Source organism: Melospiza melodia, chromosome 5, assembly GCF_035770615.1.
Source record: "Melospiza melodia melodia isolate bMelMel2 chromosome 5, bMelMel2.pri, whole genome shotgun sequence".
Taxonomy (NCBI): Eukaryota; Metazoa; Chordata; class Aves; order Passeriformes; family Passerellidae; genus Melospiza; species Melospiza melodia.
This window is the reverse complement of record NC_086198.1, coordinates 33,815,360-33,833,658: the sequence shown is the minus strand read 5'-3', so window position 1 is coordinate 33,833,658 and position 18,299 is coordinate 33,815,360. Positions and strand designations below refer to the sequence as shown.

Here is an 18,299-nt window from a genome sequence, read left to right as displayed (position 1 = left end):
TAGTATTCTTACATTGGAAATTTCTCACCTTAGTTCATTATGCAGTCAGAAACCTGATGAAATAATGGGAAAAAATTTGCAGTCAGTATAGTCATGTGATTTGATGCCTGGGTAATTCACTGGCTCTTGCCCAAGGGCCAGTCTGATATAAGGAATATGATTCTTGGTTGCCTGTTCTGTTTCTATAGAAACTCAGTTACTTAATCATGTCTGAAAAGGTACTTGCTATGTGAAGAATTCATGAGCTAATGAACAGTATTAAAATTCTCTTAATTTTTTTTTAATTTTCATTTCTACTTAATGTAGAAAATCCTCAAACAGATTATCAGTATGAACTGCTGTGATTTCATTCTGGTTGCATCACATGTCTGCATTGCAAAAAAACCCAACAAACAATAAATACCCAAACCCAAACCAACCAACACTGATCTAACAACACAAAAAGGAATAGAACAGTTCATGAAGGAGAGCAAGCAGGCCCAGCTGCATGATTGCACGAGTTTTCATGTGATAAAAACACATGCTTTTTTTTTAATATCACACATATCATCTGTCAGAACAGCTATTGCATGATACAAGTAAATGTTACTGATAAACTGTCAGTTGCAGTTAGCTTGCTAAGCGCAGATTTGAATTTCCCTGTGATGTTCTGGAGTTCTGTCAGATTTCTTCCTTTGACCTCACTACATGGTTATTTTTTCAATTTGTTTACTGAAAAGCTTCTGAACAACTCCTACTTACTGCACCATTGGAGAGTATTCTTTGTTTTCTTTTCTTTTCCTACCTGCCATGTGTTTTTTCAGTCCCTGCTGGCTTCTCTCTTTGTTGGTGTTTGTTTTTTTTTTTTTTTCATAGTGCTCTTCATATTTCTTAAATGCATTGCTCTGTCTTACAGTGTTTGTTGGCACAGGGGGATGTTCATCTCCTCTCTACCATATCCAGAGGAGAAGAAAGTAGGATGGGAAGTTCCTTTGAACCTGATGTTGCTGTTCAAGTCAGTTGGTTTATTCTGATTTTCTAGTCTTACCTGCCTATCCCAGGTTTTACAGCACTCCAAGAACTAGGGCAGAATTGTTTGGCAGGACCACCCATATGCTAATGAATTTGGAAATACAGCAGGAGGAAAGAAACAAGCATGTTTTTAAAGAATACAGGGAATGAGCAGTGTTTCTGTATCTCAGAGAAGATTGCATTTGGCCAGCATACAACTTTATTTAGATATTACATCATGCCTGTTGCATATTTATTACTGTCAGTAGTCATGTGAAGCTGAAAAGCAAAAAGAAAATATTCCTGCTGTATTTGCAGCAAACCCAGCTAATGAACAAAGTGCAGTGTCTGCTTGGTCCCCACTTTAGCTGAGCAGTACTGGAGGCTTTGTGCTGTACCTTGGTTGAAGTGACATGTGCTTTCTGGGCCAGGGCCATACTGCATTTGTGAAGCTCAGATGGAGAGGAAAAAAATAATTAAAGGCACATTTTAACCTACCTCATTCTCCTGAGTTTGAACAGAGCCAGGGTGTATCTAGAAGGGCTGGTGGAGAGTTGTTCAGAGGAAGCTTGTCAGTGTACAGCCAGTAATCAAAATGTGAGAGAGATGAGGGGCAACGAAAGCTAGGGAGACAAATGCACGCTGGGGTATTTTACAGTCATGTTTTGTGTTTGTGTCCTGTAATTGTCAGATAGCTTTGGAGCACACCTTACCAATGGCCTGATGTGCCCAGACTTGTTTCTCATGTCTTGCCTAACTCTTGCATTAAGAAGTGGTGCATGTTAATTCATTGAGCACAAAGAGATTACAGTTGATCCAACATGAGAAGATCTGTATAAAACAAAATGCAAATAAAAGGGATAGAATGGGAGAAGTACAAAATCACTGCTAGGTGGGGCATTTCTTAGTATCAGTTTCAGATCACATTTGTGGGATCTACTGAGATGGAACAAGGGTACTACTTTTGTGTCTTTATGATGCACAGCACAAATCTGAAGAAACAGCAAGGGAAGCAATATTGCATATACCAGTTTCAGCAGAGAAGAACTAATAAAACTATGACAGTAAAAGATGAACACATGAGGCTTGAAAGGAGAAGAGAACTCCTAACAGGAGAGTTTTAAAATGCTTTTGGTGCATGCAATTTATTTCGGCTGTTTGAAAAAAAACTCTAATTTCTGCCCTAATAAATATTTTCACAAAAAATCTCTGAAAGTTCATCCATTTGTTGTTTATCTATTTCAATTTTTTTTTTCCCAAACAATTTTCTGAGAACTTCAACATGAAAATTTAAATCTGACATTGCTGCAGGGGAGATGAAAATTCTTTGTGGAGATGAAAAATAGGAAAACTTTTACGTAGTTTTAAAATTATGTAAAAAAACCTCTCTTCTTGCAGAGAGTTTGGGAGGGTAGAGTTTTGTGTTATGTGTAGTTTATTATAAAAATAGGATCTAGAAATTTTGGAAGTAGAGTTAGGAATTATTGGTAGCTGTTGGTATGCGATTGCTGGTGGCTCTCTCAGTAGCAAAGAATTTTCAGTGCTACTTCTGGAAAACAGTATGGCTTTGTCTTTCCTCAGTATCCTTTCATCTGAAAAACAGCTTGACTCTTAAGGCATTTTAATCCTTCCTACCCTAAATAATCAGCTGTTAAGTAGCACAATTATTTTTGCTGGGAAAATAGTTTAGTTTTACCTAGCTGACATTCAAGTTTTGAACCCTTATAGGATGTATTGTCTGGGACTTCTTGTTGGTGTTGGAGGAGGGTTTGTAGTTGGTAGGTTTTTTACTGCTCAGGGTTCCAGCAGTGTATGAAACACAGGAAAAACTAAATAACTTTTAAACATGAATTTATAACACAGCTACCTTCTGCTTTGCTTCAATTTGCCTGTCTTTATGCTAGCATTGATGTACATTAAAGAGTTGAAGTCTTGTTTAAGCTGAAGATGTTTCCCTGTTAAATCATTCTCCCTCTTTACAGCCTGAGACAAGAAGTGTGAAGATGAATATGTAGATCTGGGTTTTGCTGTGGAGGGTCAAATGGAATGGGGAGGGGCTGCAGAGCCCTTTCCTGTGTATTCATCAGAATTTCCTCTCCTGCAGGTCTCCTTGTGGGTACTCTTGATGTTGTGTTGGACTCCAGTGCCAGAGTGGCACCATATCGAATCCTCTACCAAGCACCAGACTCCTTGGTCTACTGGACCATTGCCTGTGGTAAGGACAAATGCACTGATGTGGGTTTTTATTCTTCCTGGACTCTGTGTCACATAACATAATAGAGAGCATCCTTCCTGCTGAGCACAGTCATGTCAGGACAAATAAATGGGTCAGAAGGAAAACCGGCTGTAGTGCTGAAATTCAGTGGCACTGGAGTTTCTGCTAGTCAGACTTGGAATGCCAGCATGGGAGAGTGTGTTAACCACAATGACTGAATGCTAACAGAAATGGAGCAGGGATGGAACATCTATTTTTTCCTACTTTTCTTCTCCCAAAGGTGTTCCTAGACCAGCAGTACCCATTCCTCCTCCTTGCATGCTCTTCTCCATGGCCAGGGCTCACTCCTAGAGCACCTCTGAAGTGAGCATTCCTGGGTGAGAGAATGGTGGAACACCTGAATTATAGCACCCCAGTTACCCACGCAGGGCACCTGGCTTCCCTTGCAGTGGTAACCAGGAAGAAAATGCAGCACCAGCACTCACACAAACACTGAACAGCAAACAGTGAGACATTTCCTGTCTGCTCCAGGATAAATACCAGCTAGATCCCAGGGATGCCCTGCTTCCTGGATGTTTATTTCAGACACTGTGTGGTCTTTCTATGTATGATGTACTTAGAAGTCAGCAAGATGGTAGCTAGGTTAAAGTTAACTATAGAACTCTATGTTCTTACACAGATGCAACAACTTTTAAGAGCTTTGGTCTTTAATGCTCCAACTTGGACAGATCTGGTTATGGTCCCATAATAAATAAATGTACCATACATGTAGAAATGTACGGTGCTGCTGAACTGTGAGAATTTTGTTGTTCTTCTGAGAAAGATATTGTGGATTTTATGTAGAAGTACTCTGTCTTCATTTAGGCTAGTATTAATAAACATGCTCTTCAATTATGAATCTTAGCCCTAATTGAAATTGCTAATGTAGTTAATTTATATATCTGTGATTTCCGTTTGTGGAGTATTTCTTAAATGTTTAGTCTCCTAATACCTGGTTGATAGTTTAGTTGTTTTGATCAAATTAAAAGACTGCATTGGTGTAGTCTTGTCACTTGACTTGAGGGGAATAGTGTGGATCTTGCAGGGAGATAAAATTTTACAGAGAGCAAATAATTTATCTGTGCAACCTTGAAGCTGAGCAGCCCAGTGTTCCCTAAGGCTCTGTGCTGTGGTTATTTTATGAATTTGCAACTAAGCAATTCTTTCTGAACTGATCAAGGGTTGTTGAAATGGTACAGGTTACTAAGGGCTTTGGCTGCTTTTAGCTGTGCAACTCTCATTTGTTCTGCACTGTTCTCTAAGGGTAGACTGTTGGTTATTTGGTACTTGTAATCTGTTTTTACAGAAATTTGTCTTTTTCTCCTGCCTTCAGTAAAGAAACTATCTCCATCTTCAGTAAGTAGCTGTACAGAGCGACTTGAAGAAATGCGATTGTTTTGTGATTTGTTTGTGATGTTTGGTCTTGCTCAGTGCAAGAGTATTCTGAGGATGAAAGCAATCCAGGGGGATTGTCTTCTCTAAAATGACTGTTTAGACAGATTTGGATGTGAAATGTCTTGGATATTAACACTACTGATCTGGGCCCTGTGAGCATTCTGGCTGGTGAATCTGAAGCCTTATGGCTCTGGAGAGAAGCCTTGTGAACAGCCCTTTCTCCAGTGCAGGGTTGAGTTAAAGGTGTCACAGCTTAGAGTTCTGTTTATTGAATTATACAGGAGAATTTTTATTTACTTTTCAAGAACAATTGATGGTCTGGGAATGCAAAATGCTGTACACAATCAGCCTTTCATATTGTAGTAGCACTTCTGTGTCCCATGCCAGTGTCCCTCCCAGTGTGCTGTGCTCAGTTGAAGGTGAAAATGGTGCTATATTAAGTTCTGTTTGGAAGTGAACAACTTTTTTAGATCCTTCTCCACCTATAAAGTTAATTCTTCTAACAGTGGCTTTGTGTGTTTTTCAGTTATAGAACTGCTGTAAACAGGTTTTTTGTGATAATGGTAATTATATGCATTTTCATGCAAGTTGCTATGTTGTAGCTATTTTCATTTTTATTTCCTGCCACTCTTGAGGGCTCTGTATTTTGAAGTGCAGTGTTTTAACTGTTAAATTTGGTTTCTTCCCCTTTCCTGAGAGTCAGAGTTATTGAATAATTTACCTTAAAGGCCAGTGTTGGTAAAATGGTGAATACTTTTAATATGCTAAGATAGGTAAAAACTTTCCAGCAATAGTGATAAAATAACCTGTAATTTAAAACATTGCAGCAAGTATGTATTTTAGCCCTGAACAAAGAGAAAGACCTTGCCTGTCATGATGAATTGTTGAGAAGTGGGGTGTAGGTTTTGGGCTGATTGTGTGATCTGCTGTAGGGGAGACTGGGAATTAAAAGGACATTGACACTAGTGAATTATTTATTTTGTGACTTTTGGTTTGTTTGTTTATTTGTTTTTATATAGGTTGCTCAAGGAAGGAAATCACTGAACACTGGGAATGGCTGGAACAGAATTTGTTGCAAACTCTTTCAATCTTTGAAAATGAGAATGACATAAATACATTTGTCAGAGGAAAAATACAGGTAGTGTATTAATTACTGCAGTTGTTGTTAGTGATAAATATGACTGGGGAAAGAAAAATGATGTGACTTTGAAATAAATTGGAGCTGGTAGTTCCCAGGCTGCTCTGCCTTTTTGAAGGACTACCAGATGCTAAGTAGCAACATGTGTGTAAAAATCAGGGAAACTGGGAATAGTGCATGTAGCTTAGAACAGTGTGATTTAAAAAAAAAACATATAAATATATAGGCAGGTCTTAAGGCATTGCAAGTTCTAAAATTAATTGCACTGTCTTAAACTTTGACAGTTGTCTGTGCTACTGTTTTTCCATTGCAAGGCTTAATTTTAACTTTTTTCATGCACTCATAATGTCTCCTCCCCCTCTTCTGTGCAGTTAAGTCCTGTAGTATTGGTATTTGCACTCCATATAGGTGTTAGGGTTGCTGGTTCATTGATTTGTTTCCTTGGTGGGAAGTGGGAGTGTTGATTTTCTCAGAATTTCTTTTTCTCTTTATAGGTCAGATAATAACTATACTGGCAAAAAGTACTTTTTTTTGTACTAAGAATTATCTAAAAATACATACTTTTTTCAAAGATTGTAAGAAGAATTGCTGTATTTATTGGTGTGTGTTCAAATTATTGGCTTTGTCTCATTCCTCTTTTAACATTTTGTATCATAAGTCAGCTCTCTTACAAATCCTACAGTTGCTTGTGTTTCCCCAGTGAATCAGGCATGAGTGCTATAGATGGTCATGGAAATACCTTATATGTGTGTTTTGAAATATAATCCTTAAGGAAATTGTTGCTTCTTAGATTTGGATCAATACTAAATGTGAACGATGTTTCTCTGTCTTATACTCTGCTCTTCATGTAAATATGGAGCAAGTTGAAGGCAAAAAGTCACAAAAAAGGCAAAAATTTTATAACTTTTATATAAAAGACAATAGAGATTGGGAAAATAAGCAAATAAAACAGAGTATAGAACAGAAGGAACCGTAGTCTTTAAAAATATCAAGAAACACTTTTTGACCTGTTGCCTCTTCAAATTTCATGAGGGTCATCTGCACCTGAAAGTGGGAAATTTTTTCCACTCTATTAGTAAGTCTGATTGAAGATTTTTTTTTTTTTCTTCTTTCTTCTCCCCCCCCCCCTTTTTTTGCTCTTTTATGCTCATGGTCCAATAAGAGGGGTCGTAGAAGTAATATGAAATTTTCTGTAAAGAAAAACAGTTCCTTTTTTTCTTCCCTTCAGAAAAATGTCATGTGAAATCCTGTGTCTGTTTCCCCAGGAAGGAAGAGGAAAATACTGCAGGCCATGGGTGCTTCACGGGGCTGTTAGGAATGTTTGAGTTAGGTTGGATAATTTAAAACAAGGCACTGGCAAGGGGGTTGGTGTTTGGTTGCTGTTGACATGGGCACAGCAGGGAGTAAGGCCATCAGAAAGAAAACCTTGAATAAAGTGAATAACTACACAAGCCAAAGAGTGAGCAGAACAGTAAGAGCTCCCTGAACGACTTCCTTGGCAATGCAGTAACCATTGTGGCCTGGATGTCAGTGGGAATTAGGATATCTGATAGCCCATGGCCACTAACAGGATGTGTTCTGGTTTTATTCCCTGCCAGGGCATCATTGCTGAGTACAACAAGATCAATGGCATCAAGGAGGATGACGACACTGAGAAATTCAAGGAAGCCATAGTGAAATTTCACAAGCTGTTTGGGATGCCAGAGGAAGAGAAATTAGTGAACTACTACTCCTGCAGTTACTGGAAGGGAAAGGTTCCCCGGCAGGGCTGGGTGTATCTCAGCATCAATCACCTCTGCTTTTACTCTTTTCTCATGGGCAGGGAAGGTATGTTAGCAGTGGAATGGTAATTTGTGCATCTCACAATGGTTAGGAAACAAGTTAAATGGTTAGCTTGTTTCTTTTCACGTACTGATCACTGAGGATACAAAGACACTGCTGAGGAAAGGAGAAGCAGGGAGCAATTCCCTGATTAGTCACACTGCTTAACTGGGTGCTTGTTCCCTTGTTTGTTTGGTCTTTCTCAAAGTAGTTCTCTGTAAAAAGGAAATAGGGACAAGATCACACCAGTTCTGACTTTCTTTTCTGCTCTTGCACAATCCTCACGTACTACTCTGGCAGACTTTGCAACCTTAAATCAAACATCTACATTTGTTTAACACCAGAACATCAAAAAGGTTTCAGAGGAGACCCAGAATAAAGAACTGCTTAGTGTGGATGCAACCAGTCTGCTCTGCAGGGAGTTAATTCAAGGCACAGTGGAGTTGAGCAATTCAGCACTATTTTTGGTTATGGGCAAGGGATCACTCTTGGGATTTAGCCCCTGCTTTAAGGACACCAGCTGTATTGGTCCTGGGAGAAAAGCTTAGGTTCTGTGTGGCTGTAATATTTGAAACTTTTTGCTGTATAAAAATAAGACAAGCCTGTCTGATGTGTTCAGACTGTGTTTCTTTGCTTCCATAGGGAAAGGAGATCAGAGTCTGAGCTAGTGCAGTGACAATAATAAGTCATGTTAGCTTACCTGGCCTTGCAATGCTTGTGTGGTGTTCTGTAAATAAAGTAAATGATATTTAAACTCTTTTATCTCCTGTTTGTCAGGTGACAGTGGTTTGTTTGTACAAACTTGATCTATTTATGCTGTGCTCCCAACTTCTCAGGGTGCTAGAAAAAGTCAGTTGAATGCATTTTATAGGACGAGGAAGCTAAAAGCTCCTGAATATGCTCATTTTTGTACTGAACCTTGTTTTTTTGTTTGCTCCTGTTCAGCAAAGTTAGTTATCCGTTGGGTTGATATCACTCAGCTTGAGAAGAATGCTACGCTGCTCTTCCCTGACATGATCAAAGTGAGCACGAGGTCAAGTGAACATTTCTTCTCAGTATTCCTTAACATCAGTGAGACATTTAAACTGATGGAACAGCTTGCCAATATAGCCATGCGACAGCTTTTGGACAATGAAGGATTTGAACAGGACAGGTCATTGCCCAAACTGAAAAAGAAATCCCCCAAAAAAGTGTCTGCTCTAAAGCGGTACGTAGCATTGCCTCTTACTCGTTTGTTCCTCCTCAGTCCTTGTACTTGCAGGATTTTGTCCAAAAGTTTTCTAATGTTGCGGCTATTTACTGCTACTCCAAAAGGAATGATTGATTCCAGCAGTGGCAAAATGTGAATAATTATTTAAATATAATTACTTGGTATCTTGTTGAAATAGGAATACGAGCATGTTACAGAAATAAGCTTTCTTGAGCCAAATGCTCATTTGTTCAGAATCTGTTTAGTGTATCTCCTGATACTGGCCACATTTTGGTATCTGTTATAAGGCCATTTTATGTCTGTATGGGAAGGTAATGAAGTGAGTAATGTGCTGTTAAGAACTATACCTAGTATTCATATTTTATCTTATCACTGGAATTGAGGAATTAGAGTCTAGATTAACAGTTCTGTCTGGAATATAGTTTAGGTAACAGCAATACAGAAATTGACATAAAATTCTAAGGAATGAAAAGTTATCTGAAAAATATTTCTTCTTCTTTTATATCATACTTCAGCTTGTTAGTTTCTTTTTCATTTTTTCTTTATATGTCATTCATGTTAGTGTACCATACAGAATTATAGCCAGTGCTTGTTTATATTTCGCATTATTTAGTGACATCTGACACGCATTGTATCACTTTTGTTTGTCCTTACTGTTGAGTGTTTTGCGCTGAATGCATTATCAAGACTAAGTCTTGAAATTGTTACCAAACTCTAACCTTAAGGATTCCATAATGTTAATAAAAAAGCCTCAAAGAAGCATTTTTTTATTATTAATAGCAAAAAATGGATTCACTGTATATATTCTCAGAAAGTGCAGCTGAATATGGAAGGCTCACTCAATCTTTCCTCTCTGAGAAGTGAAGATGAATGTCTGAGTCATTCATGGCAGACTTTTTTCTCAGGTGGTTTTAGAACCTTCCAAAAGTGAAGACTGTATCTCCACTATAGGCAAATTATTTCCAGCTTTTTGCTGTACACTCCTTGCTTAGCTATGTGTTGCAGGTAACTTGCAATGATTTGCGTAAAATATATCTTAAAATGTATTAATACGTTCCCTAAACCAAGGAAATCTTTCTGTGGATTTTTTTAGAGATCTTGATGCCAGAGCAAAGAGCGAGAGATACCGCGCATTGTTCCGACTCCCCAAGGATGAGAAATTAGATGGACACACAGACTGTACTCTTTGGACTCCTTTCAACAAAATGCATATTTTGGGTCAGATGTTTGTGTCTACAAACTACATTTGCTTTACTAGTAAAGAAGAGAACTTGTGCAGCCTTATTATCCCTCTTCGAGAGGTAAATACTTGTATTTTTTAATTTATATGGCAATTTAAATAAGCAGTGTCTTATTTAGCTGTGATTTTTTTATTTTGGTGGGGGTTTTGACTATATTTTTTTATTCTTTTTGGAGAAAAGCCTCTTTTCATCCTTTTTATCTCTTGTGAGCATACCATACTGATGTGTTCTAGGTAATATTTAATGACTATCTATCTTAGTTCATGGTTCCTACTACTGAAGCTTGCATGGAATTTTTTCTATCAGTTTTCGTAACCCTTGTGAATTCTTCCTCTCTCATATCTTGTATTCTGATTTACAGCCCAATTTTACGTTTTTTTGTGCCTCATAGGGAGGAGTGGAGGGTGAAACTTCCTAGAGTGGAAATTCTGTTAAAGAATCTGTCAGATAAGATTTACTTTTGTCAGATGTAATAAGATTCATAATCCTAAAGTTTTGAGTTGCCTCTTCACACAGACTTGCAATTGTTTATTCTTGTATGTGGAAAATATTTTGTCTGTATTTTTCAAATTGGTGTGTTTCCCTTTTCAAAGCTGGTTGCTTAAAGCAGATCATCAGTAAGAAGAGTTTCTTTGATGCAATTAAAAAATAATTATGTTGGGGAGTTTTTTTATGGTTGACTTGATTTGTGGGTTAATGGAAAATTGTGGTAAGTAAGTTTTGGAAGTAGTAGCAAAGCTGATGTAACCAAGGACAGTTTGGCTTGACTGAAGAACCATGGAATACTTCAAGGCGCTGTTTTCCCCTGCAAATCATAAAGAGTAAAACGAGTACATGTTCAGAAACTTTGAAGTACAGGTTCTCAGCAGCTTGTTGCAACCACTTTGGTTGTTTGGGATGAGACATTCAGTTATGGTTTCACTGTTTGTCTGAAAATCAGAGGGAATGGCAGTCCTGCAGGTAAAGTGGTGGAGAAGGAGTCAAAGTCTTTATTTAACAGGACCTCTTTTCCTGAATGCAGATTCAGCAACTGCTTTTGATAGCCACAGTCACAGCTGCACAGGATTCAGAGCAGCTCCAAAGCTTTAAGAGACAGAAGTAGGTGAAGGAATAAATGCTTCTGTTTGAACAGCTTCAAGTCTCAGCACCAGCAAGAATAGTAAACCAGGGGGGTAGTGCCAGTCCTCAGAAGATCTGATCAGTACCTGTAGTTATTAAAGGAAACCTTTCTATCTAATGAAAGCTTTGGGTTAAACCTTAAGTTAATTCCAATGTTCTGTAATATCCTGGAGGTGTTTTGACAGATGAGACAATAGCAAAGCATTGATTCAGAAATTATGAAGGGGAAAGATGCTTTTCAGTGGCTGACTGCACTGCTCACTGCACCTTCAGCAGGTGCCCTCTCCAAGATAAAGCACCTCAGATATGTGTGTGTGTCTGTTGAATAGGAAATAAGTGGATATCAGCTCTCATTATAGCAGAGTTCTAATTAGGCTTGCTTTAATAATGACTGTCCTGTGCCTTTAGAACCTGTATTGTGTGCTGATTGTACTCAGACAGCTTTTAAGTGGAACAGGAAACATAGGGAACACTGTTTAGCTAACTTCAATATGCTATTAGTGAAGTCCTTTAAGTTAACAAGTAGCTAGTAGATTTGTAGTTAACAGAAAAATAAAAGGAGGTGGAGAGAACAGAGAAGTGGTTTAGCCCCTGAGTGGTGCACTGCAGTCTTTAAGTCTTCAAAGAGAGTGCATGAAAAATAGTTACCCTATCCATTTAGGTAGAGCTATTAATATTGTAGTACTCATGTCTTACCATTGATTTCTGGTTTTAAAAAGGTTAAAGGAGCAAGAGTCAAAGTCCTAGTGAAATTAAATGTCCTGCTTTCTGTTCTGAAGGCAGTAAGTCAGTTTTCATTAAGAAATCATCTAAAGTAATAAAAGCAATAGTTCAAAGTATTTATAATTGTGATTTGTGTTTTGTTCAGTGTATGAACTGCACAAGCTTGATGGACTGATATGTTTATGAGGTAATAGTTGGTAATGTTTAGGGCACACAACTGTTACATAATTCATCAACAGTGTATGACTTATCCCTGAGATTTCTGTGTGTTAATGTGCTTTACCAAAACCTCAGGGAACTCATTCTCTGTACTCAGTAGATTGTGGTATGAGTACTGTTTACAGGCTGGAGTTCAGTTCGATTAGTGACTGTTCCTGTAACAACTGAAGGCCATTGAGAAGCCTCCACCTCTCTGGGTTAGATATTTTCCTTTGTAAGGGAAGACATAGGGCTAATTTCCCTTTGTTGCAAGTTCCTGTGTACTGTGAAAATGCATTTAAAATACCACTGTGCAACTGTTTTCACAGTATATAGCTGTAGTACAGTTGTGCAGGAGCATCATCTCAGAAATTGTTTATTCACATGTATTGGCACTAAAAGGTAGGCCAAGGTTTCTGTGACCTGTGCTGATGACGTTAGGAAGCAAGAGAGGGATTTGGAAGTCCTACAAAAAAGCTGATAGATTTGTATCCCACAGATGGAATTTTGTTTTACTGATTCTTTTAAAATGCAGTCTGAGTAAAATCAGCTAAGTAGTGCAGGGGAGTTTTGATGGAAAATGTACTGAAACCATTTGTTTGAGGGCTTACAGCCTTTATCTTTCAGGCTTGTAAGCCCTTGTATGCAAACCATGTTTCTGGCAAAGGGGTGTCCACTGGGATTTGATATAAGGGTGGAAGGAGAATGGCTTTATTGTATTAATATGGTTTCTTACACCAAGCAGCTTGATTACCTAAAGATCTTAAGCTGTAGCAACTGTTTGTTCCTAGGTGACAATAGTGGAAAAGGCAGACAGCTCCAGCGTGCTGCCCAGCCCACTGTCAATCAGCACGAAAAACAGAATGACATTCCTCTTTGCCAACTTGAAAGACAGAGACTTCCTTGTGCAGAGGATCTCAGACTTTCTGCAACAAACCACCTCAAAAATATACTTGGATAAAAATATTTCTGGAAGCTATATCAGCTCGGATGATGAGGTATGTGAAGGAACACGAATAATTTACTAGAAGAGGATTTTAACTGGTGTGGGGAGAGGAAGCACCTTTACGTTTTTGTAAAGCTAAACCTTTAGGCACAGAAATGTGACCTCTTTTTTGTTAATGCCTTTGAGCTGAAGTGTTAAAATTTGTCAGTTAGGATATCTATCTTTTTCATGTTAAACCTAAGAGAAGTGTCATAGTTAATTAACTGGTTAATTGAATAGTACTTTTAATATCTATTTACTTGTTCCAACTGAAATGTAATTCTGGAATTTTAATAATTTGAAGAAATTATCAGTTGGCACGAAACTCCTTTTATTCAAGACTTTAGCTGCTAAATCCTGTCTTTTGATTCTTCTGAAAACAATGCCTGAGCTGAGCTGGCTTGTATGTGCACTTCTAGTGAACTTTGGAACATTTGACCTAACAGGAAAAAACCAGCTCTGTCCTGAGCATCAAATGACCCTATTCTGAACCACCTCCTTACATATGTGTGCAAAGTAAATAGTTCTTAAAAGTTATGACTAGATACACTTTTTTAGGTGCTTTGAATGTCAAGCCACCTGCTGAATTACAGGTCATATAACAACCTCATCAGTTCTGTTAAACCCAGCAAAGTATAATAATTCAGATCTCAAAGTAGAAGAGGCTTTTGTGGTGTATCATTTTGGTATGGTGTTGGTATATTTCACATTCCAAGTCTGTCCTAAGCCATACCTTAGTACTGTCCTGTGGAGCCCTACCCTATTTGCAATGTGTGTGTTCAAAGAATTTTTCTACTTGCTTTGTTGGGGGTGAGGTATAATTACTGTGCTGTTGTATACCAGAGCATGTAGGCATGTATAGTGCTGGAACTTTTGCTGTAAATGGATCTAAGTGTTCTACCTACTGAATTATAAACACAAATTATTGTAAGCATTTACTACAATTCATAATATGACTACATATCTAGATACGCATGACTGACTTGCAATTTCAGGCATTTGGTGTGAACTGCTCCATGAGATTTTACTATGATACAGTTTCAAAGCTGTTTGAGAAGTCAGAAAATCCTTTTTCTTCAAAATACTTTTCTTCCAAATCACAACCTAGTAGTCCTATGATGTTGCCAGATCAAGGGAGCTGTTCTATTGCCCAGGGCTACTTAGGGCTGACATTACCCTAGCAGCTCTAGTTCTAGAATTTGGTTGTGTTTCAGGAGAGCTGTTGAGAAACTGGAAGCTATTCTGTTATTTTCTCTCTACTGGTTAATTTCTGCTGGCTTATGTTTTTGTTAACCGTTAGCATGTATACATTTTGAGGTAAAGTGAAGTAAAAAGTCCAGACACTGGCTCATCTTTATGCCTGTATTGCTTGTGACTGCTTTCTCCAGGTGTTTACAAGGTCAAGTAGTTTAATTTCTGCCAGCCCTCACAAAAGCCTGAGCTCCGAGTCAGAGGGAGAGCGGCAATTCAACCTCAATGATAACGGAATTCCAACAGCAACTCAAGCTTTAATGACAATGTATCGGCGCAGGTCACCCGAGGAGTTCAACCCTAAGCTGGTAAAATACACTTCTGAGTGCTCCACCTGACTGAAAAGGCTGTCAGATTATGTTTGCCTTAAAACCCATGTTGCTGACCCAGAAGAGTTTGATTCTGACAGACAGTTAAGAAGAGGCAGTATTTTTCACAGAAGTAAAGGCTTGAACATATTGTTGTTTTACCAGTACAAATAACTTCACTACATAAAAGCAAATCTGGATGTAATTCAAGGGGATGTTGTTGTATTCCTGCTCTGAAGTATAACTGCTTCTCTTAGCAGCAAGGTCTACTGGCATAGAAACTGGGGAATGGGAGGAGGCAGCCCATTAAGAAGGTAACTGGACTGCAGCCAGGTTACTTCTTGCTCACTTGGAAGGTTAGGATATTGCAGGCTTTTTAGCACTCAAGATTTTAGTGGCTCAGAGTGTTAGAAAGAGAAGCTGCATCTTTATGCCTGCCTTTCTTTGCTTTTAGGCCAAGGAGTTCCTGAAGGAGCAGGCCTGGAAGATTCACTTTGCTGAATATGGCCAAGGGGTCTGTATGTATCGTACAGAGAAAACAAGAGACCTTGTGCTAAAGGGCATTCCAGAAAGCATGAGAGGGGAGCTTTGGCTGCTCTTTTCAGGTAGGTTTCCCTTTGAATGTGTCTGTGGGATATAAGCAAAGGCATGAGGGAAGAAGGGAATTCAAAGGTGATTAAAGGTGCACATAATAAGTGTCTGAAAATATTTGGAGTAAGTAAGGCTGTGATTATTAGCGGGCACCAGACAAGTTTAGACAAGATTTCTCTAAGACCAGCAAATGCCCTTCCTCAAACAGGCTCACATAATTAAGGAAGAATACATAAAAAGCAGAACACATGCTTGGCAACCAGAAGCCAGTCGTTTAGGGACCTTCTAGGCGTTCAGCAAGCACCAGCAAGCCTAATTCCCATTTATTTAATAATTTCTGGATCCAGTTGAGCTTTTAGCCTTCACAGCAATTGTTGCAAGGAATTCCAAAGGATACTCTAGATATGTGTCCACTTAAAGTTGTTTTTTTTTTAATTTGAACAATTTTATTACTAGTTATATGGAAATCCATCCTACCTCAGACATTCTTCATAACCTATCACCACATGCCTTCTTTAGCTCTACCCTCCCGAAGATAATTACCACAGCTACCCACTCCACTTATGATATGAGCACAAGGGCCTTTTATCTGATGACCTCATGATGCTTTCAAGTTTGTTCTCTATTTCTTCCCCAGTAATATAGTCATGTACATTTTTTCTTTGCTGCTGGGCACTAGAGGAATGTTTTTGGAAGATAGACACAGGAATGCAGAGCTCTGTTTTGCATCCTATTAACAGCTAGTTTGGACTAATGTTCACTGTGTATCTGTAACTCATACTTTCTGTGTAGATTATTTTGTGCTACTGACGCTTGATTTTGTTTCTGGAGAAGTTGTAAAGCCAATAGTGAAATCTCATAGCAGCTCTGTGAGCATGTAGTGGTATCCCTAAGGCTGAGTGCCCTGCCCAGGATCACAGCATCATTTTCAGAAGTAGGAACAGAACTCATGAGTTTTTGTTTCTTGCTTTTGGCTGACATGTCATACTCTCCGCAACCAGACACCAATCTACTCTGTTCCCAGGGCATGTAGCTTTCTCAGGGACAAGTTTTGAGTTATTTAGGATAACCAAACCCACAGCCAGCTGCAGAGGGAGCTCATGATACCATGTGACTGCACAGTTGGTTTGTTCTTCACGCCTCCTGTTTCGTTCTGGCTGAGAGGGATTTTAACCTCATTATAAAATGCCTGTAGAGAAGACAGGAAGGGCTGATAATCACCAAAGCACATACTTCTAAATTTTTTAATCACCTTTAAAGAAATAATATTTTCATATTTGCTTTTAGAGTTCTTGGTGACACTTGGAATGGAAGGGGAGCAGACGATCATGTTGAAGTACTGTACCTGCTAAACCTTCCATTTTCTCCTGGTTTTAACGCTCTTCTCCTACTCCTAGGAGCCATTAATGAAATGACCACTCATCCTGGCTATTATGAGGACCTAGTGGAGAAATCAATGGGAAAATACAATCTTGCTACAGAAGAGATAGAGAGGGATCTGCACCGCTCCCTTCCAGAACACCCTGCATTCCAGAATGAGATGGGTATTGCTGCTTTAAGGAGAGTCTTGACAGCTTATGCTTTCAGAAATCCAAACATAGGATATTGCCAGGTAATTGAAATCCCCTGCACTTCTTCAGTTTCTGGAGTTCCAGTTCTGTCCTTGCAGTCTGTTCCTTCAGTCATGCACGTGAGGGTTTGGCTGTGTGAAGCACACTGAGCTGTGGATGGTGCTGTGAGCTCAGTGCTGCAGAGAGGCAGGAATGCTGAGGCCAGAGGGATGTCACACAAGGACCTGCTCTAACAGCACTATTAGCAGCACACATTGAGAGATTTTCTGTAAGCATAATTTCTGCTCATAAATCTACAAACTGGACAGATGATAACGGAGCTGTCTAAAGAAAATGACAATGTACCCTGAAGAAAGATTGTTTTCATATTAACAAAAAATACCCTCAAAACCAAAACACATTGTGTTCAGTCTTAAATTTTTATCTATTTTTACCTGTCCATCTTATAATGAAATGTTATTCAATGTATTAGTTATAACCCTGCAGAACCTCCTTTCCTCTTTCAATGATGCCATGTCATCATTCAAAACAATGAAAAGAAACAAAACCAGAAAACAACCGAAAAACCAAGCAAAACCCCCCCAAACACTTGGGAAAAAATAAAGTATCCTAGGAGATATCACTGGGAGTCATAACCATATATCTGTGGAGTTAATGCTGACCCCAGTGCATGGTTTTGAGGTTCTTATGCCCATAATTCAAGTCACTAGTTTCTGGTCCTAAATATTTATTTCATACTATATAATTTTGGTTTATCGCTGGGTCTTTTTTTGCCTTCCTACATACTTTTGCAAAGAAGAAACTTAGATTTATTAGTGTTAAGAAGCCTTATTAATGTCTAACTTTTAAGACTTCCAGATGCAACTTGAGTAAGTGCAAGCAGCTGTAACAAGATGCCATAATGAATTATTTAATAACACATGAGGTACTAAGTAATAGCTACGTTTTTAAAGATTATTTAACAGAGAAGCAGTAGAAAGACATTTCAGTTCTGGTCCCTAGAACTGTCACAGTAATTAATAACCTTGAGGTTTGGTTCAGCTACAGTGAGAATTCAGGCACATCACTACTGCTGTGGGAGGTGTTCTGGCTGCACCCGACCCAGATTCCCCAAGAGCACCTATGGCAGAATATCAGTAGCAGTGTAACAGATGCTTGCAGACCTGGCTCAGCCCTTGATTAGGAAGAAAAATCTTGATTTCTTAAAAAAAAAATCTGCCACACAAAACTAACAACCCAAAAAAACCCACCAAAAAGCCCCAGTGAAACAACAACAACAAAACGAAAGAAAAGCCCTACAATTTTCTGTGATTTGAAGTTTCCTAACCACTTTTCCGCCCAGGTACAGTGCTAGATACTAAATAATTGTATTTCCCTTTCTTTTAGGCTATGAATATTGTCACTTCAGTGCTCCTCCTTTATGCAAAAGAGGAGGAAGCTTTCTGGCTGCTGGTGGCTCTGTGTGAGCGTATGCTGCCTGACTACTACAACACAAGAGTTGTTG

The 18,299-nt window shown here is 38.7% G+C and overlaps 1 protein-coding gene across 2 annotated transcripts in view; it reads left to right on the top strand.

Moving 5' to 3' along the window:
* Positions 1 to 18,299, top strand: part of TBC1D9 (TBC1 domain family member 9) — a 44,006-nt gene that overhangs the window by 10,408 nt on the left and 15,299 nt on the right. For both annotated transcript variants that reach the window (XM_063156977.1, XM_063156976.1), the window contains exons 2-11: positions 3,095 to 3,205; positions 5,659 to 5,777; positions 7,376 to 7,604; positions 8,544 to 8,805; positions 9,902 to 10,109; positions 12,881 to 13,087; positions 14,463 to 14,633; positions 15,088 to 15,238; positions 16,622 to 16,836; positions 18,182 to 18,299. In XM_063156977.1, the coding sequence (XP_063013047.1) occupies positions 3,095 to 3,205; positions 5,659 to 5,777; positions 7,376 to 7,604; positions 8,544 to 8,805; positions 9,902 to 10,109; positions 12,881 to 13,087; positions 14,463 to 14,633; positions 15,088 to 15,238; positions 16,622 to 16,836; positions 18,182 to 18,299 (1,791 nt within the window). The remainder of the gene's footprint in view (positions 1 to 3,094; positions 3,206 to 5,658; positions 5,778 to 7,375; positions 7,605 to 8,543; positions 8,806 to 9,901; positions 10,110 to 12,880; positions 13,088 to 14,462; positions 14,634 to 15,087; positions 15,239 to 16,621; positions 16,837 to 18,181) is intronic.